General features: G+C 41.9%; 1 protein-coding gene across 1 annotated transcript in view; it reads right to left on the reverse strand.

The window, feature by feature from the left end:
* The window catches only part of PAPPA (pappalysin 1), a 267,788-nt gene that overhangs the window by 160,676 nt on the left and 82,752 nt on the right, over positions 1 to 24,360 (reverse strand). The window contains exon 7 of the mRNA XM_024126382.2: positions 22,325 to 22,823. Coding sequence (XP_023982150.1) covers positions 22,325 to 22,823 — 499 coding nt within the window. The remainder of the gene's footprint in view (positions 1 to 22,324; positions 22,824 to 24,360) is intronic.

The raw sequence follows: 24,360 nt of genomic DNA on the forward strand, positions 1-24,360 counted from the left end.
ATCTTCCAGCCAAGAATGGGAAGAGAAGGAAACGATCACTTTTTGAGCCTGAGATGATGTGCCAAGGGACTTTATACATACCATTACAATTGTTTTAAATAGAAAATATATTAATCGCATAGAAGAGTACAAAGAACACTATAACAAATGTCTGTAAACTTACTCCCCAGCTTTGTCAAATTATAACCTTTTGCCATATTTTCTCCATATCTTTTATTTTTGGTGTAAAAGAAATAAAATATATTGTTTTATATATTTGTTTTCAACCTACCCGTGTGCTCTTCCTATATCCCATTTCCCTCTCTCCCATGAATGTTTTTATACTTCTTGAACGTACGTATTGTTTTGCGTGTTTTGAACTTCCTAGATGTTTTAATACTACATTTATTATTATGCATCTGGCTTTTTTTTTTTTTACCAAGCATTGCTTTTGGAATCAAAAATGTTGCTCTTCCTATATCCCATTTCCCTCTCTCCCATGAATGTTTTTATACTTCTTGAACGTACGTATTGTTTTGCGTGTTTTGAACTTCCTAGATGTTTTAATACTACATTTATTATTATGCATCTGGCTTTTTTTTTTTTTTACCAAGCATTGCTTTTGAGATCATACATGTTGATCACGTAGATGATCAATAGATCTGCACGTGGATCTAGCTCATTATTTTCACTGACATAAGTCTTTTACTGTATGAACATAACATACTACATCTGACCATTCTTTCCTGATAGGCACCTGGGTTATATCTCTCTTATTAGTAGTATCATTATTATGTAATCTTTTTTGTGATTTCCAATAATGTTGCCTTAAACATTTGTGTTCATGTTCCTTTGCACATAAACCAAGAGTTTCTGAAGGAAATATATCTAAAGTGGTAACGCTAGGCTGAAGATAACTGCATCTTCAGATTTATTAGATATTGCCAAATTATTATCCAAAATCATTGTACCAATTAACACACCTACCAGCAGATTTCCCATTGCTCCAGGTCCCTGGCTGCACTTGATTCCACCAAACATTTGATTTTTGGCCAATCTGATGGGTATTAAATGGTACTTAATTACTATTTTACTTTGTGTTTCCCTGATTACCAACAAGCCTGAGTATCATTTCATGTGTTTGCTGACCACATATGTTTCTACCATGCTGATTACTTGTTCATCACTTTGGCCTATTTTAAATTGGGTTCTTTTTCTTTACTGATATGTCATGCATTTACAGTTACTGGATACTAATCCTTTGTAATTAAAAGTTCTGCAAATACCATTTCTAAGTCTGTGACTCCTAGTTTTGTTTTGTTTTTTTCATTCTGTTTAGGTTGTTCTGTTGAATAAAATTTTTTAATCATTTCCTTCTTGATTTGTCCTTTTCATGGCTTGTTGAATAAATGTTTCTTTACTCCAAAGTATTAAAATAGTCTCCCCTATTTCCTTTCAATAGCTTTAAGTTTTTATTTTTACATATATGGCTTCAATCAACTACAAATAGTTTTTAAAATGATGTGTAGTAAGGATTGTTTTCCCCCCAAATAGGGATGAATCGTTTGTCTGACATTATTTATGTGAAAGTTAATCCTTTCACTACTGAATTGTGATGCTGCCTTTGACATATATCCTTCAGAACTTAGATAAGTTTTTTTTTTCCTGGGTTATCTTGTTTCATTAGTCTATTTTTTTTTTCTATTATCTTATCAATAGCAGTCTGTCTTAATTTCCATAGTTTTAAACAAGTCAATTTATGCTACAAGTCCATTCTATACTTTGGTTTTCTCCATCAAAAGACCCTTTTTGCTCTCTCATGTGAAATTTTAGTTTCATTTTTTGAATTCTTTACTGATATGTCATGCATTTACAGTTACTGGATACTAATCCTTTGTAATTAAAAGTTCTGCAAATACCATTTCTAAGTCTGTGACTCCTAGTTTTGTTTTGTTTTTTTCATTCTGTTTAGGTTGTTCTGTTGAATAAAATTTTTTAATCATTTCCTTCTTGATTTGTCCTTTTCATGGCTTGTTGAATAAATGTTTCTTTACTCCAAAGTATTAAAATAGTCTCCCCTATTTCCTTTCAATAGCTTTAAGTTTTTATTTTTACATATATGGCTTCAATCAACTACAAATAGTTTTTAAAATGATGTGTAGTAAGGATTGTTTTCCCCCCAAATAGGGATGAATCGTTTGTCTGACATTATTTATGTGAAAGTTAATCCTTTCACTACTGAATTGTGATGCTGCCTTTGACATATATCCTTCAGAACTTAGATAAGTTTTTTTTTTCCTGGGTTATCTTGTTTCATTAGTCTATTTTTTTTTTTCTATTATCTTATCAATAGCAGTCTGTCTTAATTTCCATAGTTTTAAACAAGTCAATTTATGCTACAAGTCCATTCTATACTTTGGTTTTCTCCATCAAAAGACCCTTTTTGCTCTCTCATGTGAAATTTTAGTTTCATTTTTTGAAATGCCTGTTGGGATTTTAATTCCAATTTCATTGAGTTTTATACATGCATTTGAGGATAAAAGACTTCTTTATGACATTGTATCCCCCATTTATACACACAGTTTAGCTCTTTATTTATTTAGGTCTTCTTTTATGATTTCAGTACAGTTTTAAAGCTTTCTTCATAAAAATTGTGATGATTTTTTATTAGGGAGTTATTAGAGTTATTAGAGTTATTCCTAACTCTAAGCATTTTATAGATGTCAGTACTACAGTAAATGATAGCTTTAATCTATCTATCCATCCACACACGTATGCACACATGTGCATGTATATCTATATTTGTATCCTCATGTCTTGTAGCTGACAAAAAATAATTTATAAATTGATGTTCTATTCATATGTTCTCATAGACTGTTTTATTCATTCCAGTAATTTGATTCTTATTAATTTTTCTTTGTAGTCTCTTACAGATGAGGATAATGTTTTATTTATTTACCTATCTATCTATCTATCTATCTATTTATGGTTGCGATAGGTCTTCGTTGCTGCCTGCGGGCTTTCTCTAGTTGCGGCGAGCGGGGGCTACTCTCCCTTGCGGTGCACAGGCTTCTCACTGTGGTGGCTTCTCTTGCTGCGGAGCACAGGCTCTAGGAGCGCGGGCTTCAGTAGTTGTGGCGTGTGGGCTCAGTAGCTGTGGCTCGCGGGCTATAGAGTGCAGGCTCAGTAGCTGTGGCTCACGGGCTTAGCTGCTCCACAGCATGTGGGATCTTCCTGGACCAAGGATCAAGCCCGTTTTCCCCTGCATCGGAAGGTGGATTCTTAACCACTGAGGCACCAGGGAAGTCCCAAGTTTCTCCCTTTTCAATCCTCAGAAATTTTGTTGGTATTTCTCGCCAAGCTGGTTTAGGTAGAACCAATGGTATTAATAGTTTTGTTTTGTTTTCTATCGTGAAGGGACCTGATTTTATTAAGAGTTTTAAAATTCTGCATCTAGTTAAGACAATTTTATTTTAAAACATCATTTCATATGCTGGTATTGTGAATTACATTCATAGACCATCTAACTTTAAAGTCTCATCTTATTCTAGGAAAAGCCAGCTTTGACACAATGCGTGTGTTCGTTTGAGTGTGTGGGTTTTAATACATTGATAAATTCTGTCTGCTATTAACTTGTGTAAGAGTTTTGCTTTTTGGTCATACATTTAATTGACCAAAAATTTTTATCTTCTTCCTTTATTTACTTGTCCACTTGTTTACTTGTTTATATATTTATGTGCTGTGTTGTGGACAGAAATACTGTTCTATGTGATACTGATTCTTTGATATTTGCTGAGATCCATTTTTTGGCCTGGGACATGGTAAATTTAAAAAAATATGTTCTACATATCCTAGAAGAAAATATTTATACTTAATTCAGTAGCAGGGTTCTATATATTTTTATCAGATGACATATTTTTTGTGTTGTTCAAAATCATCTATATCATTATTTTAGTTTGCTTGTTCTATTAATTATGGAGAAAGGTATGTTAAAATATCATAATATTATGGGTTTATCACTTTTTTTTAGGTAAGAGTCATGTTTGATTTATATATTTTCAGGCCATGTTATTTGGTATATCCAAGCTCAAAATCATTATATAACTTCCTTTTATCTTTATATGGTGAACTCTTTATCTTAGAATTTTTTTTTTGTCTTAATGTTTCCTTTGCCTGATAATAATATTAATGTAACATTTTGGTTAGTATTTGCATGGCAAATATTTTGCATTCCTTTACCTTTTATCTTTCAGTGAACTTAGCTTTAGTTAAATCCAACCTGAGAGTCTTCATTTTCATAGTCAACTTTAATCTGATTAGTGTAATGACTAGTATATTAGATTTATTTCTCCCATCTTCTTTGTGCTTTACATTTATCATTATTTTTCTCTGCTTATTTATTTTCCCCCTTTCTCGCTTTCATTTGGGCGTATTGGATTTCTTTATTTCTACTTTTTAGCCCTTCTTAGTCCATCCATCTAATTTTTGCAGACTATATTTTCTAATTATATTTTTTTGGTTATACTAAAATACAAATATGCATACTTATTATCAAAATTTAATAGAAACTCTGATGTTGATTTCTGACCCTTACTCTTATATTTTTGTGTTTTTAGAATTTTGACATGTCAACTCATGTTCATTGGGTTTTAATCTGTGACAACCATGTGTCCCCAAGGTCAAGTCTATATCCTCCCTCAGAGGATAACTTCTAGGTACCTTTGGGACATTACTTGTCTAGAATGATTTCTTCTTCTTTTTTTTTTTTCCCAGTTAGTTTTTCAGTTTAGGCATTCCCAGACCATACAAAGCAGTGTAAACTCAAACCTCAAATCTTTCTGAGGTATAGGACACAGACATAGATATGTTTTCCCTAGTATACTCTCTCACTAAGCACGTAGACTTTCAGAGGTCCTAACCTTATTTTGAAACCTTTAGTTATAAGTCCCCACCCTGCGGAGTTTCAGGGCCAAATCTCCACTCCTAGAATAAGCAAGCATATTCAATCCACTCAGTTGCCAAAACTGATGGCTCTCCCTTATCCAAACTACATCAATAAAACTAGATTCAGGGCTTACCTGTCTAGTTCTCAGTTCCATTTTTTTTTTGCCTTTAGCAACACATTTTTTGACTTCTCTGATCTCAGTCATGCATTTTAAAGGATGCTAGTTATATCAGTCGTATTTTATCTGGAATAGAGGTTTGTACTGGAAATAGTTTTAGTTTGTTAGTCCACCATATTTCCACATACAATTTCTAAAATATACCTGTAAGGTAGAAATCATGTGCATTGTGCAGTTGAGGTTCAGTGTAGTTCAGTGATCTGCCCAAGGTCAGGGAGATAATAATTATAAAGCAGAATTTAAATCATGCTGTTTGACTCTAGAACTCTTGACCTTTCCATGATATTGAGATGACTCCTTGGGTGAGTACATGCTAGTGAGCAATGCATTAATATCCAATCAAGTACAGAACACTGCAACTATCTGAAGATAAGGCAAGCTCCCCTTATAGTCCTAAAGTCTTTTAGGAAGCTGAAACTCAGACTAAAGTAGAGTTTATTTCTTATGTAGAATTATAGAGCAAAATAGCTTAAGCACTAACATATTGCTAGGTGAGAGCCGATTTTTTTTTTTTAATCGAGAAGGGATAGTATATTATCCCAACTGCTTGATTTTTTTTTCTATCCATAAAGGTTACCTATGCTTGCTTCAAATTAAAGCACTATGTAAAATAATTAAAATAAAGTAAAATTATATCAAATTCCATCACCTTGAGGCAGCTATCAAGAACATTCTGGTCAGCAACCCTTCATGTATCTTTTTATGTATAATCATACACAAACACATACAATCTTCTATGAATATAAGATCACAAATATGTCAATACCACTTCATCTCTAGTGTTCATGAAAAAAGGAGCATAGGAGAAGTAAACCCAGCTAGTTAGCTTTATGCTAGCTAATTACTTTCATGGCTTTGACTACTTTCAAATTCTGGATAAATATATTTATATCATTTCATTTGTTCATCCACTCACATTCATCCAAATAGCATTCACTGGGCTGTCCCAGCTTCTCCTAGGTTTCTTGGATTCAAAAATCAGTAAAATGTAGTCCTGCCTTTAGGATGCTCATAGGCTTTGGGGGAAGAAAAGACATTAAAATGAATGGCTTTGGGCTTCCCTGGTGGCGCAGTGGTTGAGAGTCCGCCTGCCGATGCAGGGGACAGGGATTCGCGCCCCGGTCCGGGAGGATCCCACGTGCCGCGGAGCGGCTGGGCCCGTGAGCCATGGCCGCTGAGCCTGCGCGTCCGGAGCCTGTGCTCCGCAACGGGAGAGGCCACAACAGTGAGAGGCCCGCGTACCGCAAAAAAAAAAAAAAAAAAAAAGTGTAGGGGTCTGAAGGGAGCGCGAGTAATATCAGACACAGGCTGAGAAGGAGTCTGAACTTCTCAAAGAAGGTATACTGGCTTGACAGGAGGGATAAGGAGAAGCCGAGCCATGAGAAGGAGGACAGAAATGGCTTTTGAGTCAAAGGGCATTAATAATATTTGTTTTGTGCAAGACCATGTTGGTAGCAGTACAGATAACTGGTTTGGGGGAAAAGTAGAAAGACCAAATATCTGCCCATGGGATGGACTGATGCAGGAATAAACTGAGTTCCTACCAAGTTTTGGCACTATGCTAGGCGTTGTCATATTCTATTTTGATTAAAAAGAACTAAAACTTACAACCAAATATCCTTCCTCACTCAATGACTGAAGCTGTGTGTAGTCTTCTGCAAAGAATTTCTTAACATTCATGCATTAAGGTTACATACACTGTTTTTCCCTACATGTGATGGCAATATACTCCTTAATTCCAATTTGTTTGGGTATCACCCTGAATTCTTAAGAGAACACTTTACTTTTGTTCTAGGTTGAGAGGTACTTTGGTCTTATGTTTTATTGGAAGAGGGCCGTTGTTGATGATTTGAAGTAGAGAATATCCTCTGCCCTTGGGAAGGGACAACATGAAAGGCAGCTTGACATCTCCGTGGATGTCTCCTGGACCACGTCAGGAAAAATGACTATGGTTATTCCATTAACGTTGGTTGTGATTTTCGATGAATTAGTTCTCCTCTCTGGACCTTGCTTTCCTGGTGCAATTCAAATAAAAAGCATGTATGGAGCTTCTGGCAGGAGCCATTCCGAAGATGAAGAAGACACCACCATCACTGATCTCCAATAGTTCAATGGGCAAAAGAGAGGATAAGCCAAGTACAGTTTGACTGTAATTCAAGGCAGAGCTTGAAGAGCACCAACAGAGAGGAGGGCCCAGTAGTGGTTAGAAGGATGAGAAAGGGAGAGTCCTGACACCTAGGTTAGGCTGATTCCTTCTACAAGCGTCCATATCCCCCCCATACTTTATTATAAAACTCACACCCTTTGTTGTAATCAGATGCCTGTCTTCCACGGTGTACATTAAGCGCTCTAAGGACAGAAAAAAAAACATTAGCCTTTCATTGCTACATCTCTGTACCTAGCACAGTGCTTGGCACAGACTAGGTTTCCAACAATATCCGTTGAAGGAATTAATAGTCTGAGACAGTGCACATGGGGAAAATGTCAAGACATAAATGATAAGCATGGTATTCTCAGCAGTACGAACAGCACAGAACAGGACACAGGTTAACCTTCTGAGATAAAGAACAGTGCATTAAGACTGGCCTGCGGGGTAAGCCAAAGGGAGCGCTAAAGTTTTACTAGAATGGTCAGTTGAGAGTGTAAGGTAGATGAGATGGTGGAAGGTTCTGAGGCGAGATATTAGGGCTTGAGTCATTGAGGGATGGGAAACCCACTGTTGTAAAAGCAGGGGACCGGATGCAATGATTTCCCAAGTCCCACACCTCCAGCTGTAGAAGTCAGAACTTAGACGTGTTAGCGGTAGCCGAGACACTGAACCGGCACCCAGGTCTTTAGACAGCCTGGGTTCCCTCCACTGCCACCTACCCTCCTACCGGACGGACGGACACGGACCCGACCGGCACTCAGTAGACTGCGGCCCTTTCCATTCATGTGGAAATTAAAGCTTTGCTTTAATAAGATCTTAATCTCAGAATGGTGAGATTCCATTGCCAAGAAAAGAATCTTTGTTTGGGAAAATGGACTTTGGTCTTACAATATCCATCCACTATTATTCCTGGTGACCACTGTGAGCTCCAACCCATGGTCTGGACTAAATGAATGAAGAATGATAAGGCAGGGATCCGAGAATCCACTGGGCATGTGTATCCCTCCCAATGGGACTAGGGTCCACCCCTCTCACACAGGTAACACGCAGCTCATTCTTTTCAGACTGACAGTGCTGCCCTCACTCTGTATAAGGCTCAGGAAGGAGCAAATGTATACATGCAACTGATTAATTCCAGCAGCCTTGGATATAATTGTACAAAGATTTGCCCTGGTACCAATTTAAAACTCAGTAGCACATTTAATAAAACTAACAGTTTGCAGCCAAGGCCTTTGTTATTTTGTTTTAATCATCTTTTACCACCAACTGAAATGATTTTGTACTTTCTTGGTGCAGTGAAATAAAATACAAGAGAAAAGAATGGGGGGACAATGTGGAAATTATAAAAGAGTCAGAGTTTCAAATCCTGGGATAAGGTCACAGCAGCCCTGAGAGTTAACTGGTTGTTTGTGTCAGGCTGAGATTTGAAGGGAAGACATTTACCAGTTTGGGGGACACGCCACACCTGTATAGCATTAAAGAAAGGAGAGAGGAAAAGAACTACAAGGGACTCTTGTTTTTCCCGAATGCAACCAAAGGTGATGTGTGACAGCTTCCCCAAACACCCCTGCTGGTGATGGACAGGCCTCTTGATTGCAGAGCAGGGGCTTGTGACAAACTGACCGGTCGCCAAGACCCCTGGGAGCCAAAACACCAGATATAGTCGGAGGTAAACAAGGCATGCAGCACAGTGTGAAAATGGAGGCCACACGGGGGCCAGGAGTCAACAGAGGGACCCAGTGACAGCTGGTGATTGAACGGCACTAACTGAACACAGTTGTGGAGGACCAGGGGCCAGTGGGGAAAGCAGCCTCCCTTCTCCTTCCTGTGGCCTCTCTGGGTGGCCAGCGATTTTATTACTGGCAGAGGGTGAGCCCAACAGCATTTTCGAATTTGGCATCACATCTAAAACCACTTGGGGGCTGGGCATCTCTTTCTTCGCCCCCCTAGCCCCACCCTCCCCATGAATGCTTTGGATTTGGTGAAAGTCGGCGTGCAGTTAGCAAACTACACTTCCCCTCGAATTTTGAAACCCATGTGCGCTTGGGGAAAATGTAATCCTTATGTTTCTGATTCATTTACACTTAACTCATCAAAACGCTATTTTGTAAGAGCTATTTGATGTCCGCGAAGTCTTCTGAGCCCTTTTGTAAGCCTGGCTTCTTAGAAGCAGGAAGTCACGTTTCTGACGAGAGGGGAGAACTTGAACTTAAAAGATTGAGTTTGTTTTGAAATGAGGGCTCCTGGAGGGTCACGTGGACCCGGAGTTTGGCCAAATGCGTTCTCTCATTTCCTATACCACCCCCCTCACCAGCACCAGCTGCCATGACGTTACTAATGTCAGCGCGCTATGATTTCACTCTGAGCGGCCAACGGAGACTTCTTCATGATCAGAGAGAGCTGAGCTCAAAGCTGAATCCCAAGGTCTGGCCGGACGCCAGCACTCCGCATTGGGAATCAGGAGCCCTAGGTTCAATTCCCTCTTCTGGCATCAAAGGGCTGTGTGACTGAGGAAGCGGCCTCCCCTCTCTGGGCTCAATTCCCTCGTTTGTAGAGTGTCAGCGCTTCAGTGTTCCTTCCAGGCCTGAGAGGTTTTGAGTCTAATTCCTAGACAGGAGGAGGTGTGAGCACCTCAGAATTCTCTCTGCTGAAAACTTTTGGGGACTGAGTTTGTATACAAGGAGCTTAGCTCAAGAAGGAAACACAAAAATGTAGAAATCAGGCTTTGGAGATTGGTTGCTCAGGGTCTCATTGTGGGATGGATGCTAGAGCCCAGAGAAGGAGGGAAGAAGTTGCCCCAAGTCATGCAGAAAATTAATGGCAGAGTCCAGCTTTCCTGGCATTTTGTGACTAACATCCTTGGATGGAAGAATTCAAGCTTTTCAGTTTATAGGATACTGAAGCTGTGGCAAAAAACCTACTTCCCACTCCGACAACAAGAACGTGAAAGCAGCATTAAAATGCAAGGGGGCACTGGCATGGCCTTGCATGAGGCACAGCGAGGTGGTGTCTGGCTTGTATTAAAGCCCATGAGTGAATGATTAATCCTGGGGAGAAAACAAAGCCCATGCCTTGTAACGTTATAGGTATTAGTGTGGCAGAAGATTAACCCCACGACCCCAACAGGGGACTTTTGAGAACACTGGACAACACTTTGAGAATCGATGCACGATGAAAACAGGTGGTCTCACAGGTCTTGTCTGCCCACCCCCCAAAACACACACACACACAAACACAGGGTCATGCATGCACGCACACACGTGCACATGCACAAGCTCACCTCACCTGCTCCTGAATCTGTACACAGAAATGTTATGGCTCAAAGCAAACTGTAGCTGTCTGCCCCCACCAATTCACAGACTGATAATGGGAAGACAGCTTTGAACTCCGCCTCCTCTCGTCCCAAACCAAACATCTCTCTATCTCCACATTGTGCATTTCAGTGACGCCAACAACACGGGCACTTCTAGGACCCGCTCGCTTCCCTCCTCTCTCTGAACAGTCATGGGGTACATCCATCCCATCAATAACCGCTCAGCCCCATACAGTTCTCTCCATTCCCACCCTGACTACCCTAGACCAGGGCCATCTTCTACTTCAGTGCTGGCAATATTGTCTTACCTCCCTCATCATTTACAGTCTGTGCCTCTGTCCCTACATCTGCCCAGACAGCCCCACAGCCAAAGAGCTGTCCTAAAACCAGACCTGATCAGGATCCTCTCTTACCCCTAACAGCTCCTCACCACCCTCAGGATGAAGTCCAGACCCTTCAGCATGGCACTCTAGAACCAATGTTGCTGGCCTCCTCTCAATTCCTCTGGCCTCTTTGCTCAAACTCTCCTCCTCAAAATTGACCCCCTCGGCCACCAGGAGCAAACAGTCCCCCCTCCCTTCCCTGGCTAAATGGTCTGGCCTTAGTGTAGACGCCACCTTTCCCAGGAGGACCTCACTGACCTTTGAGCTGAGTGAGGATTTCCTGGCCCTTGTGCTTCTCTTATCATAACACCTTTCTCACTTTTGTTACCACTTAGGTGTCCCCTTCTCATATGAATTAGATGAAGCTCCCAGAGGGCTGGGACTTCACTGCCCCGTTTATCTCTCTCCACTGCCCAGCACGGGGCCCATTACAAAGACAGTACTAAATAAATGCCTGTGAATGGTAGATTGACTGACATCGTCTGGCCCCATTCGTTCCCTTTAGGGGGACTGTGGCCCCAAGAGGAGAAGAGACCATGCTATAGGATTTTCTTTGACCCTTTTGCCCCTCTGGTAACTAATCCATTTTAGATGTTTAAAGGAAGACCTCCAATATGCCAGCTATCATCTGTATTACCACAAATTTCTGACCACTTATTGACCTGCCAAAGCGTTTACTCATTCATTCATTCATTCATGCCTTTTTGGACCTGTTTATGGACCATCTACTTCATGCCTGTCCTTGCAAAGAAGCTGAAGATAATATGGCAAGTGTTACCTAGTTCCCATCTCTGGTATCTCACTGTCAAGTCAAAATGCCGCTGAACAGGAAAAATACACCAGTACATTCTGAAATTGTCCCAAATAGGAACAATCGGTAAGCCCTAAGAGAGAGAGAAAGTAGGTCAAGAAGGAGCTCTGAGGGCCCCAGTGCACCTGGAAGGCTTTCTTTACAGATGGCCAGTCTCTGAGCTCGCATGGGACATGTAGCCTGGTCCCTCTACTCTTACTGAATTAGACATACTCGGGGCAGGTAAGAACTCCAGGAGGGTCTGAATAGAATGTCAGAGCTGGAAATGACTTTCAGAGTCATTTACCTAGGCCTTCATTTTATAGAAGGGGGACTTGGGCCCACAGATGGGGAATCATGAGCCAGTAATATAGCAAAATCTCAGGAGATCGGTACTTGAAGCCATGTCTCCTGATTCCAGGGCCAGCACTTCGATGGGTTTTCTCTCTTTTTCTTTAGCCCAGCTACAGAGATTAAAGTGCAATGGTCTTTTCTTTCTTCTAATCCAGCACTGAACTCTGCATAGAGTTGAACGGGAAACTGTTTCATGAGTGTGTCTGTGCGTGTCTGTGTGTTTGTCTTTCACACATACTCTCCGGCCTGGCCAAGAACAAGCCTAATGAAAACCAAACAATAGGAAGAAACATGAACATTTAAATCTTTACAGTTCCCCCACATTGCATCATGTTCTTGCAAGTCCATTAGCTCCTTAGTTTTTCAGGACACCCTTTGTGAGACTGTATGGATAGGAATCATCACCCACTTTTTTCCAGGGATAGGAGCTGAGGTTCAAAGCACTGAAGGAATCTGCTCAGGGTCATGCAGCAAGACAGTTGTGTGCTGGCCTGGGAATCAGATCTCCTGATGCCAGATTCAGCATCTCCTAAGTAATGTCTGAGGCTCCTGCTTTAACAGATACAACATAAACCCACTATGTTGTGTCCTGAGGATTCTCATCACCTCTGAGCACAGACTGAATGGATTTTGTCTACTCCTCTCGCCAATGCCCGGCGTGAGACAAATTCCTCCATTATTCCCACATCTGTAATTACTCTGACGGCTGTTATTTTCCTTCTTGTTCCTAGTCATTTACTTGTTTTCTTAAAAATCAGGAATCGGTGCCCATACAGCCAAGTCCAGTCCATCCTACCTACCCACAGGGAGAAAGGCAAAAGAACAAAGAAGCAAAGAAGCAGGTGACATCAGGACACCCACCGCAACCCGACTTCACTAACTCATTGTTTGCCAAAGGAGCTCTTGATCTACCCCACCCACTAACAAAACACTAAATTAAAATCTATTCCTCCATTTCAGGAAATAACATTTCCCTCCTTCCAGATACTCAAACCAGAAACCTGGGAGTCATTGGACAGCTCCTTCTCAGAACCCTTGCATCCAATACATCTCCAGGTCCTGTTGGTTCTACTTTTAAATTTATTTATTTATTTATTTATTTATTTATTTTTGGCTGTGTTGGGTCTTCGTTTCTGTGCGAGGGCTTTCTCCAGTTGCGGCAAGCGGGGGCCACTCTTCATCGCGGTGCGCGGGCCTCTCACTGTCGTGGCCTCTCTTGTTGCGGAGCACAGGCTCCAGACGCGCAGGCTCAGTAGTTGTGGCTCACGGGCCCAGTTGCTCCGTGGCATGTGGGATCTTCCCAGACCAGGGCTCGAACCCGTGTCCCCTGCGTTGGCAGGCAGATTCTCAACCACTGCGCCACCAGGGAAGCCCTGTTCTACTTTTAAAACATTCCTCCAATTCATCCACTTCTCCTGCAGACAGATAATCATAATCTCTGGCTTGCACTTTAGCAATAACCTCTAAATGGACTTTCTCACGCTTCCTCAATCCTCTCTTTACAGAGCACCAAGAGCAATTTCATAGAAACACAGATCTGATTGGCTTAGTCCTCTATTTCCCAATGAACAAATCCAAACTCCATAACAGAAACTCCCTTCACAATATGGCCCCTGCTTACAACTCCAGTCTCGTCTTCTGTATATGTCCCCTTAATGTGAGGGGGCATTATGCTCTGTTATAACCTCACATAATAATAAATCTTCAGGTTGTGATTATATTTTTATTGGGGCTATTATTCAGGCCAGCCCTCCTATCCAGTTATAAGATTCACAATTACGGTGCCAGCATGGAGACTGACATGCAGAAGGTACTTATTCTTCAAAGACTGAACAAATGAATGAATAAATTTATCAACAGAGGCTTGGGTCCATCACTTAACTTCTGTGAGTCTTTTTTTTTTAGAAGAACATGTTGGGGGTAGGAGTTTATCAGTTTATTTATTTTTGCTGTATTGGGTCTTCATTTCTGTGCGAGGGCTTCCTCTAATTGTGGCAAGTGGGCGCCACTCTTCATTGCGACGCGTGGGCCTCGCACTATCGTGGCCTCTCTCGTTCTGGGGCGCAGGCTCCAGACGCGCAGGCTCAGTAGTTGTGGCTCACGGGCCTAGCTGCCCCGTGGCATGTGGGATCTTCCCAGACCAGGGCTCGAACCCCTGTCCCCTGCACTGGCAGGCGGACTCTCAACCACTGCGCCACCAGGGGAGCCCTGTGAGTCTTAATTAATATCTGTAGAAGAGACATTATGATGTAGAAGAGACACTATAATGGTCCAGTAATGCATCTGACTGATCCACAGAAATTTAGGTAAGTGATCTCAGTAGTGTTAGCACCAACCAGGGGCCCTTCACACTTTCAAAATCGTGAGGGTACCTGGAGACAGTCAGCACTTCTACGGCTACTGGTGACCCCAGAGATCTGTGGATTTTGCTAAACCCTTTTGTTTACCCTAATGTTCCCAGAACCTGTATTTCATTCTGAGAGGTACTTGGCCTAAGACTGATGACAGGGAGTTGTAGGTGGATGAGGCCCGGCTTCCAAAAATAGAGGAAGATTGTGCTGACTATGTACACTGCTAGCCTGGGCTAGGAACAGGAGTATTTGTTCTGGACTTGGAGAAACAGCTATCCCTCCCGATGCTGCTCATCCGTCCTGGTGGACAGCAGAACGCAGGCAAGGCCATGTTGGACAGGTGTGGGGAAAGGCCCTGCTCAGAAAGGGGTCCAGCCTGGAGCCTGCATTTCAACCACACGTTCCTGGAAACCGTGCTGGTCTGACCAGGCCCACACTGTGCCGAACCTCTTCCTCCTCATCTACTTAAGTGTTTCAAAACCTAAATGAAAAAAAAAAAAAAGTTCTCTTCTATGTGTTTATTCTGTTGCTTCTTGGAAACAAGAAAAGCTAGTTTTAACATCGACTTTCGCCATCCATCAAGATGCCACCTTGTCCTTTTCCTGTCATAGCAATGATTATGCTCTACAGATTGCCAGGCATGCCCTTTGGGGTCAGGCAAGGAGATGTAAAACTTGACTCGAGCATCTGTTAACTGTGGGACCTTAAATGAATGACTTTACCTTTTTGAGTCTGACCTTCCCCATCTAAAAATAAAGCAAACTGATAACTACACCTCATTGGTAGGCTTATAAAAATACTGAGCATATATGAAGTATTTACTACATGGTAATTATTAGCAGTAGGGATGCTAGTACGGCTAGTAGTAAATGCTACCTGCATAAGTGATGGTGGCTAACACAGTGATTAAATTTACACTCCACTGAGGTCAGAAACTGGGTTGGTTTTTGGTAACCGTTGTATCTTCAGAATGTGGCATGGTTCCCATCCAAGGAACATTTGAGAAATATATCAATGAATAAATGATTACTAAGAGTAACTTCTTCATAAATGCTAGTTCCCTCTTGACTACCCGTTTTACCCTAGATTCTAGTAACACTGATGGATATGCAGGAGGGCTGACATGAAAATCCCAATTTAGCAGATGGGAAAACTGAGGTGTGAAAAGATTAACAACCAGACACCACTTATAGATATTAATAGACAAGTAACAGAAAAGGGAATGTCAATAGCCAGTCAATATTTTAAAAGATGCTCATTCAATCACAGGAACACCAATGAGAAGTCATGTTTTACCCATCAAATGGGCAAAGACAAAGCACTTCCATTTCGTTGAGTAGTCATGACCATGGATACACCTAAATAACCTGCAGCACATTCCTACTGTGGAATGTTATATAGCAGTTAAAAGGAATGAAGTAGATCTAAGGACCAAAGTGGATAGATAGCTCAGATTACTACATTTCTACATTCGATCTGAGACTGAACATGCTCTTCCGCCATGAAGTAGAGTAGGTTGGTTCATTCGTTCTTTCATTCATTCTTTCGTTTATGCACTCATTCATTTATCAATTTTTGCTAAGCATCCACTTGGTTTCAACCATCCATCCTATGGCAAACTGCTTCAGTGATCAACTTTTATTCATCCTTCGGGTCTCAGTTTAGACATGACTTCTTCCAAGAAACCTTCCTAAACCATCTCAAGCTGGGTTAGATACCCTTCTTGTGTTTTATAGACCCTTCCTATGATCCTCACACCATACACTTCTCATGCTGCAGTATAATCACCTGATTCCTTTGCCCGTTTCCCCCTTTAAACTGTGTGCTCATGAGACTAGGGATCTCTAGTTCCAGCCCAGAGCATGGCACAGAACAGACACCTAGTAAATATCTGTGAAATAAAGAAAGTATCACTGAATATGATTAAATTAGATTTTCACTATTTGGTTGATGAATGAATGAAAAAATGAATACATACAAGAACAAAGAATGCATGACTAGGTGACATACAGAAAGAACCAGGAAAAGAAATGTGGCTGAGACAAGAAATGAAATGGTGACTCATCTTGAGAGCCACAGAAACAGCACGAAGGAGACACCTGTGCTTCAGGTGACCCCGATTTGGTCTAACCTTTCCCAACCCTCTGAGGCTTACTATGGCATCACGTGTCAATACTACGGCTAAGATGTGGAAGCAAGAGACCCTTTTTCTGAGAGGTTCTACTGCTGACTCACTCTTCACTCATTTACCTGACAAGCATTCATGGACCCTTGACTCTGTTACAAATGAGCATGCTAAATTTTGTATTTAAGAATCTGAACCAGGTGAGAGAAAAAAACGCAGGCACAGTTAAATCTAAGATAAGCCAAACAGTGATCAAGGACCAAGGATCACGTTATAAGACATCTATGTTCCAAATAGGCTAGGATCTCAATGATGGCAGGTCACCAGGCCTTTATTGTGAGTCACTAGGAGACTCTTCCAGTCTCTGTTCAAATGTCACCTCATCACAGAGGCCTTTCCTGAGCACCTATCTAAAATCACTAAATCCTACCCAATTGAGATATTATGTAGTGTTTTCTGGTTTGTCTCTTCCAACTACATCACAGGGATCAATGAGAGCAAGGACCTTCTCTGCTCTGTTCATTACTGCATCGCTAGTGCCTTGAAAGTACTTGGGTTCATGGTGGAAATCAACAAATATTCACTGAGAAAATGAACTGATGAGTGAACTAGAAAGTTTTTGAGCTGATTGATGGGAGTTCTGAGTATGCGGAATCCAGAGGAAGAGATTTGAGATTTGATTCATTAAATGTGGACTCATATTCGCAACAATTTCCACCCTGATCATATGAATATGTCCTTCCTTTATGTTTATTCATTTACCCCAAGACTTATACTGAGAATCCCGAGGAGGAGAGGTGAAATAGAGATTATGTTGGCAGCTTAACAGGTCTGAATGCGAAAGAAGAATCAATAGATTAATTCATTGGGACACACAAAGAAGCTCGTTGGGAGAGATGACTTCTAAGAATATTTCTAGCTCTAAATCAACGATTCTAAGAACAGAGAGGCACAAACAAAGTAGGCAACACAAACATAGTTGTTCAACTAGAGAATGAATAAGAGCACTAGCTTTGGAGTTGATGGATCTATGTGCAAACCCCAGTTATAGTTACACAGTATGATAGCCGTGTAATCTCTGAGTTTCAGGTTCTTATCTGTAATTTGGTGATAGGACCACCTACGCTGCAGAGTCGTTGTACAGATTAAGTCAAATGAGCTTACTTAAATAAAGCCCTTAGTTAAGCATTTGACACATAGGAGGTACTTAGTAAATTACAGCTTCTCCATTTCTCTTCAACTGCTAAACTCCTTCCCATTCTTCACTCAAGAGCCATTCAAAAATACTTACTGAGTGCCTACTTTGTGCCTGGAATTGTTCTAGGCACTGGGACTGCACCAGCAGATAAACCAGCAAAAATCCAGTCCTCGGGGAGATTATATTCCTCAATTACAGCTCAATTCTTCCAAGTTTGGGTTAGAAACCACTGACTTTCTGCTTCTGTTTTCTCCATCAGGGCACTTACTATACTGCAGGGCTACTGCTTTCCTAACCCCCTCTCTTCCCAAAGAGTGGGCACACCATATGGGCGGACTCCATGCCTGTCCCGGCACCACTGTATCATCATCTCCTAACATGGTGCCTAGTGTGTTAACAGACATCCAGTAAATATTTGCTGAATGAATCAACGATGGATAGACGAACAGATGAAGAGATGAATACTGAAAGTGAGCTGCTATTCACTGTTCCCGGTTTGCTTTATATCTCACTTCCTTTAAGCCAAAAAAAAAAAAAAAAAGGGCTTAGTTTTATCCAGAGTCTTTACTTCTTAGAGAAATCTGGAGATTCCATACAGACCCAAGTAGCATGGTGCCCAGTGCAGAAGCACTTGGCAGTCAAGTTTAGAAACAGAAATAGCCTTCCTCCTTCTTCCCAGCCAGACACAGAAGACCTGGCCATGTACCTCATGTTGCTGGACTTCCAAGAGTGGGTCTCAGGAACGGATTACGGGTTGGTGACCTGTGAGTTGTTATCCTGTCTTCTACCTCCCGTATCTTGAACTGCAGCCAGCTTGGATGCATGTCTGAGCTCTAAAATTCTGCCTTTGCATTATTAGAGCAGGAGGTGGTACGGTATTGCGGTTGAGAAGGTGGAATTTGGAATTAGACCTGGGTTTTAAACCTGGCTCTGCCACTACCAGCTGTATTAGGTTGGATAAGTCACTCTTCTGACCTTTGGCTTTTTCTCTGAGCTTCGCCTGCCTCAGAAATATGTGTCAGGCACTGAAAACAGAGTCAATGTTCAGTAAATGGTTATTGGTATTGTTATTATTATCGTTATGGTCATTATTCACAAATCACACCTTTCACTAGGCCATCCAGAACCGGTGAGGTCCACGCTAGGTACTGATTCAGAGATAAACAATCTCTGCTGAGTCCCTTTTACTACCAAAAAAAAAAAAAAAAAAAGTCACCTAAGAACAACTATCCACAGAGAAAAGCTTCATATGTTGTCCCCTCATTTTACAGATAGAAAAAATAAAGCCCCAAAAGGTGATGCAATGTGTCTTCATGTCACATAGTGAGTTAGAAGCAGGGTCAGCACTGGTTCCGTTTTCCTCTGTCAGTGTCAGTCCTCACTCAATGCAGAGGCTTCCACTTAAGGAAGACAGTCCCTATTTTTCCCTTGTACCGGCCAAAAGCAATCAGTCTACGAGAAGCATCCATTGGGTAAGCACAGAAGCCTCTCCCTTCATCAATGTCATACCTTGGGAAACTATCTCCAGTATAGATAACAGAAAGAATAAATATTTTTGTTGAGAGAAAAAATGAAGACAAAGGTCAAAGGGGATCATGTAATGGGTTGAGTCAGGGAAGAAAAAGAAAGCATTTTTTTTCTCTCTCCTCTTTTTCTCCAAAACAGTCTTTATATAGAACTTGTCTAAGAGCCAATTTATTTGATATGGAAAAAATGTGAGAGCAGTAAAACACACACACACACACACACACACACACACACACACACACACACACAAAGAGGTATTTGTGTTGGAGTTTAGAACTCGAATTACCAAGAGATAAAGGAGCTGAAATGATAGGTTGACTTGGAATGATGTTTTATTTTTTCAGAGTCTCAGAGAACTTTCAAGTCAGGAAGTGGAGCCTGGCCCAGCCCAGGTCTCCAATAAATTCCTTGGGACTCAAGAAAGACAAAGAGGAAGGTCAATGAAGGCCTCAGTCTAGACCTTGTGCCTGCAACACAGTGGGGACCAAAGAAACATTTGTTGAGAATGCAAGAACAAATGGTACACAATGTAGACCTGAATAGTGGTGGTTTTGGAAGCAAACTGGCATAGGAATTGGCATCTTTACCAAGTGGTTAAGGTCTTCAGCGCTAAAGTGTGAGTGTCTACAGGAAAGGGGCAAGGGCTGAGTCATCCCTGAAATCTACAGCTCTCAGCACAGACTCTGGCACACAGAATGTTCTCAATACAAACTTGTAAAGTGAATGAGTAGTCACTCATAGTGAGTAAAGAGACCTTGGAGATTCCTGGGCCTTAGAGATCATTTAGACCAGTAACTATTAAACTTCAACCACCATCAGAATCATCTGGAAAGGTGCTGCACTCAGAGTTTCTGATTCAGTTGTCTGGGCTGGGGCCTAAGCACATGTGGCCTTTTCTAAATTCTCAGACGCTGCCAGTCTGGGGCCACACTGTGAGAGCCTGATTTAGTGCAGTGGTTCTTAAACTTGGCTGCATGTTAGAATCATCCAGTGAGATTTTAAAGTCCTAATGGTTAGGCCTTATCTTCCTTACCAATTAGATCAATACCTGGGGCAGGGCCAGGAGGAGGAAGGAGGCGGGAATGCAAGTGAGCTGGAGGTGATTTTAAAATGCCCCCAATTTTTGTAACATGCAACTGACTTTGAGAACCACTAGTGTAGTACAACTTCCTCCTTATAGATTTAAGGCCTCTGAGCACCGGACAGAGTAAGTGACTAGCCTATTCTTCAGTTTAATTTCCACAATTCCACACTTATCAACCTGTGTCAGCTCTCACAGGCTCACAACTCAAGGCTAAAAAAAAAAAAAAAAAAAGGCTGTGTTTAAGCTGAGGTTTTAAGACATCTATTATTTCTTCACCTCATTGTTTTATACAGAAATGTTAAGTGGATGCATATTTATAGAACTTTACCATTCTAGACAAGTGAGGAGATGAAAGAGACAGGGTTATAGAATATTTTCAAGGCAAGACGATCTTTTAAGCACATTCTCAAACACAAACCAAGTGCTCCCTCTGAGTTCTTAAACAGATGTTCTTCATCTCTGAGTCAATGAATGGGTAAGGGTTTGCTTGCGATGTGCACGTTAATTGCCAGCATTGTAAAAGGAAGTGCTGGTAAAGTGTTTGAAAGTGGTTCTGTCTTTTAAAAAGATTAAAACTTTCCTCCAGAACTTGGTTTCTATTAATAATATTTGGCTTAGCAAATATTTTCAAGTAGACAGAGCAGAGATTGTGTCTTGTATCATCTTAGAACCAAAGAAAGTGCCACAAAAGGCCCATAGAAACCATTGACTTCAACATTTTCATCACACGGAAGAGGAAATCGAAGCTCAGAGAGATTGACTGATTTATCTAACATTAGTAAGTGGACTGGCTGGGGCTAGACACAAGGTGTCTGACTCTTGAGCTATTGTTCTTTTCAATACTCAAAGTGTTCCCCACCCATGTCACTTGTACATAGAAGAGGTTCAACCAATGTTTGGTGGTTGACTTCATAGACTCTTGGTACCCAAATGAGGTGTAGCTAAGGCTCCCTCATTTGTTAGATTAAAGCAGAAATTGGAATCACGTCTTTAATTGAACAGTGGTTAAGTGCACTGGCTTAGGAGTCAGGATGAATTCCAATCCTGATCTCACCACTTCCTAAGTATGTGATCTTGGACAAGTGACTTCATACCTCTAAGCTACAGTTTCCTTCTTTGTAAAATGAGAAGGAGACTAGGGCTGTGGTTGTGAGGAGGATGAAATAAGTAAAAGATGCAAAGACCTTAGCCTGTTGTCTGGCATATGGGAAAAACACTAATGACTTCAAAGTAAGGCAGCCCGTCTCATAAAACATAAATCCTCAGGATATTTGAGGAAGAGGTGATAGAGAGGTGGGCTGAGAAAGGAATATTAAGGACAAACAGTATCTCACATCAGAGCAATGAGTACCCGAAAAGAATCATGGAGACCTAGAGCTGCAAAGGCGCCTAAGGATCCAATGGGTATGAGCCTCTCTTCCACACTGGAAAACAAGGACTGTTACTGGTTATGTTCACCTTCCAGCAATATTCTCATGCAAATATCCAGGAACATGCCCAATTCCCAGCCAACCTGCTATAACTTCACTCCCTTCTCACCCACTGGAAAAGCAATCACAATGCATGAATACTCTTCAATTTATTATAAGAGGGAAATCATTAGCAAACTTCGGTTCCTGTACTTTCATTAGTAACACATGACTTTCTCATTGCTACTCTCATCCAGCCTCCTTCCTTTTACTGTTGGGAAAACTAAGCTGCAGAGAGTTCAGAGAGGCTTAGAGTTACGTGTTAGGGCTGCCACCAAGATTCAGGACTCCTGGTGCTTTGTACATTGCTCTTCCCACCATATCAACTCTGCCTTGTTAAGACAATTCTACACCCCAAACCAGGTTACAAATCCCTAGAAGTGAGTCTGGCTGTGATGAACCTCCTTCCAGTGCAGGCCTCTCTGACCCTCCTTACATCCCTCTACAGCCCACCCACTTGATTCAGAGAGCGCACTTACATGTCTGTGAATCTTCTATTGAAGTGTAGGGTGGAGGCCACGTCCACCTGGAGAGGAGGATCCCGGACCACCTTGTACTGCAAGGGCTTACACTCCAGGCAGAGTGGGCTGTCTGCAACAGAGGTCAACATGGCCGCATCTATCTCCAAGTGCTCATCCAACGTGTAGATCTGGATGCCATACACCTTCTCGCTCACATCCTGGAGTTTGATGGTTAGTGGGACATCACAGAAGACGTTCTGAGGGCCCATGGAGATGTTTTTCCCACTAACAGTCAACAGTTTGATGTCATTGACAGCCCCACTGGAGTCCCAGTCAGTGGAGACAAAGGTCACCCAGATGGTCAAAGACTCAGGGACCAAGGGGTAGTGGAATTCCAGTTCAAGGTAGCAGCCTTGTGGCTCAGGGCAGGCTGGAGGGACTGTGTGTGGGTTGACAGCTGAATTTGGGCTCCAGGTGCGGACACTGGACTTACAGGGTTGTTCAACATCTGGATGACCTGTGGACAAGAGATGAGGGGATGAGTTCTGGAAAGTCCTCAGAGTTTTCTGCAGACCTCAGGTGACACTGGCCCGACTAGAACTCACAGAGAGGGTATAAAGGGAGGGAAGATTCTCAGTGTCTTGGTGAATCTGCTGTGTGCACAGCACCCAGCTCATCCACACACCTGCGATACAGATCTGGACGAATCACCAGACATCTGGTCAAAACTATGTTCAAATAAGTGTCTAATGATTGTGTCGCTGCCCAAACTGTCCCGCCTCATTTATTACTTGTAGGCTTTTCTGCCTCAGATGGAAAGAAAGAAGGAACGCACATTTGCTAAACAGTCACTATGTCCTCTGAACCTGTTTAATTCTTGCAAGGACTCATTTCTGAGATGAGGCAACTAAGGCTCAGAAATGTGGAGTGAACTAACCAGAGTCTCACAGCTTGAAGTGTAACAGTCAGCACTGGAGCCTAGTTTTGTCTCGTCCTGAAGTTCCTCATTGTTCTCCAGACGGAATGCAAGAGCCACTAAAATAAACCAGCATCCCCGTGGCCCTGCCTTTGGTACAACCTGCTTGGAATGACAGAAGGGCCAGAAACCTCCAGGGAAGAGGAGGTAAGTAACGATAGCTTCTACCCCTTGTGCTGAGTGTTCTGGGAGGAAACTGTCTAGAACCATGAATGACAGAGCTGGAAGACAGCCCTGGAGCCATCTTATCTCTTTTCCTCCCCTTCTCCACATGAGGTCATTCCATACCACTGAGCTTCTCTGAGCTCTGTCCAGTCTGACTCAGGAAGGGGAGGGATGGTTAGGAGGGGGGAGAAGGAAGGAGAGATTCTTCTACTCTTTCCCCAGGGGGACGATGCCTCATCCCCACTGATCTCAGCCTGCAGCGACTTCTGAATTTTTCTCTGCTGAGATCATTAGTCCTAGACCCTCAGAGAGCTCTCCTTTGCACTGCTGAGAAAAGTAATCAGGACTCAATGCAGTGATTGGCTCTAATTTATTTAAGGGTGTCTAGCAAGAGATACACATCAGCTGGGGAGGGTAGGATGAAGGATCTCAGGTTGTCCTATCAGCCACATTCTTTAGCATCAGTGGTTGACGGGGGGTGGAGATGCTGGACATTTCTAAAGCAAAAGGGAAAAAAATCAATCTTTGTCCGAAAAGGTTTTGATAATGTTACAGCATAATAGGAATCACCACAGTATGAAAACTAGAAAGCCATTTTGGGTGGAAAAGCCATTCCAGTGAAAGCTGTAAATGCCTCCAATCTCCTTGCCTCTGCCCAGCCAAGGGAGAAGAGAGAAGATGTCCAGTGGAGATGGAAAAGAGAAGAGAAAAAGAGATGGGAGCAAGGGGGCTGGGGGGCGGAGAACAAGGAAAATTCAAAAGACTTTTTAGATATAACACATCAGAACAAGAAGAGATGGATGTAACTACAATATTCCCTCCACCTCTCCTTGGCCAGGTTCATTTATTACTTGCAGCAAATGCTGGATAGAAGAGACAGGTTGTTTAAGTCAAAGGCACAAACAAGACTCCC

The sequence above is a fragment of the Physeter macrocephalus genome, chromosome 9 (genome assembly GCF_002837175.3).
Source record: "Physeter macrocephalus isolate SW-GA chromosome 9, ASM283717v5, whole genome shotgun sequence".
Classification (NCBI taxonomy): domain Eukaryota; kingdom Metazoa; phylum Chordata; class Mammalia; order Artiodactyla; family Physeteridae; genus Physeter; species Physeter macrocephalus.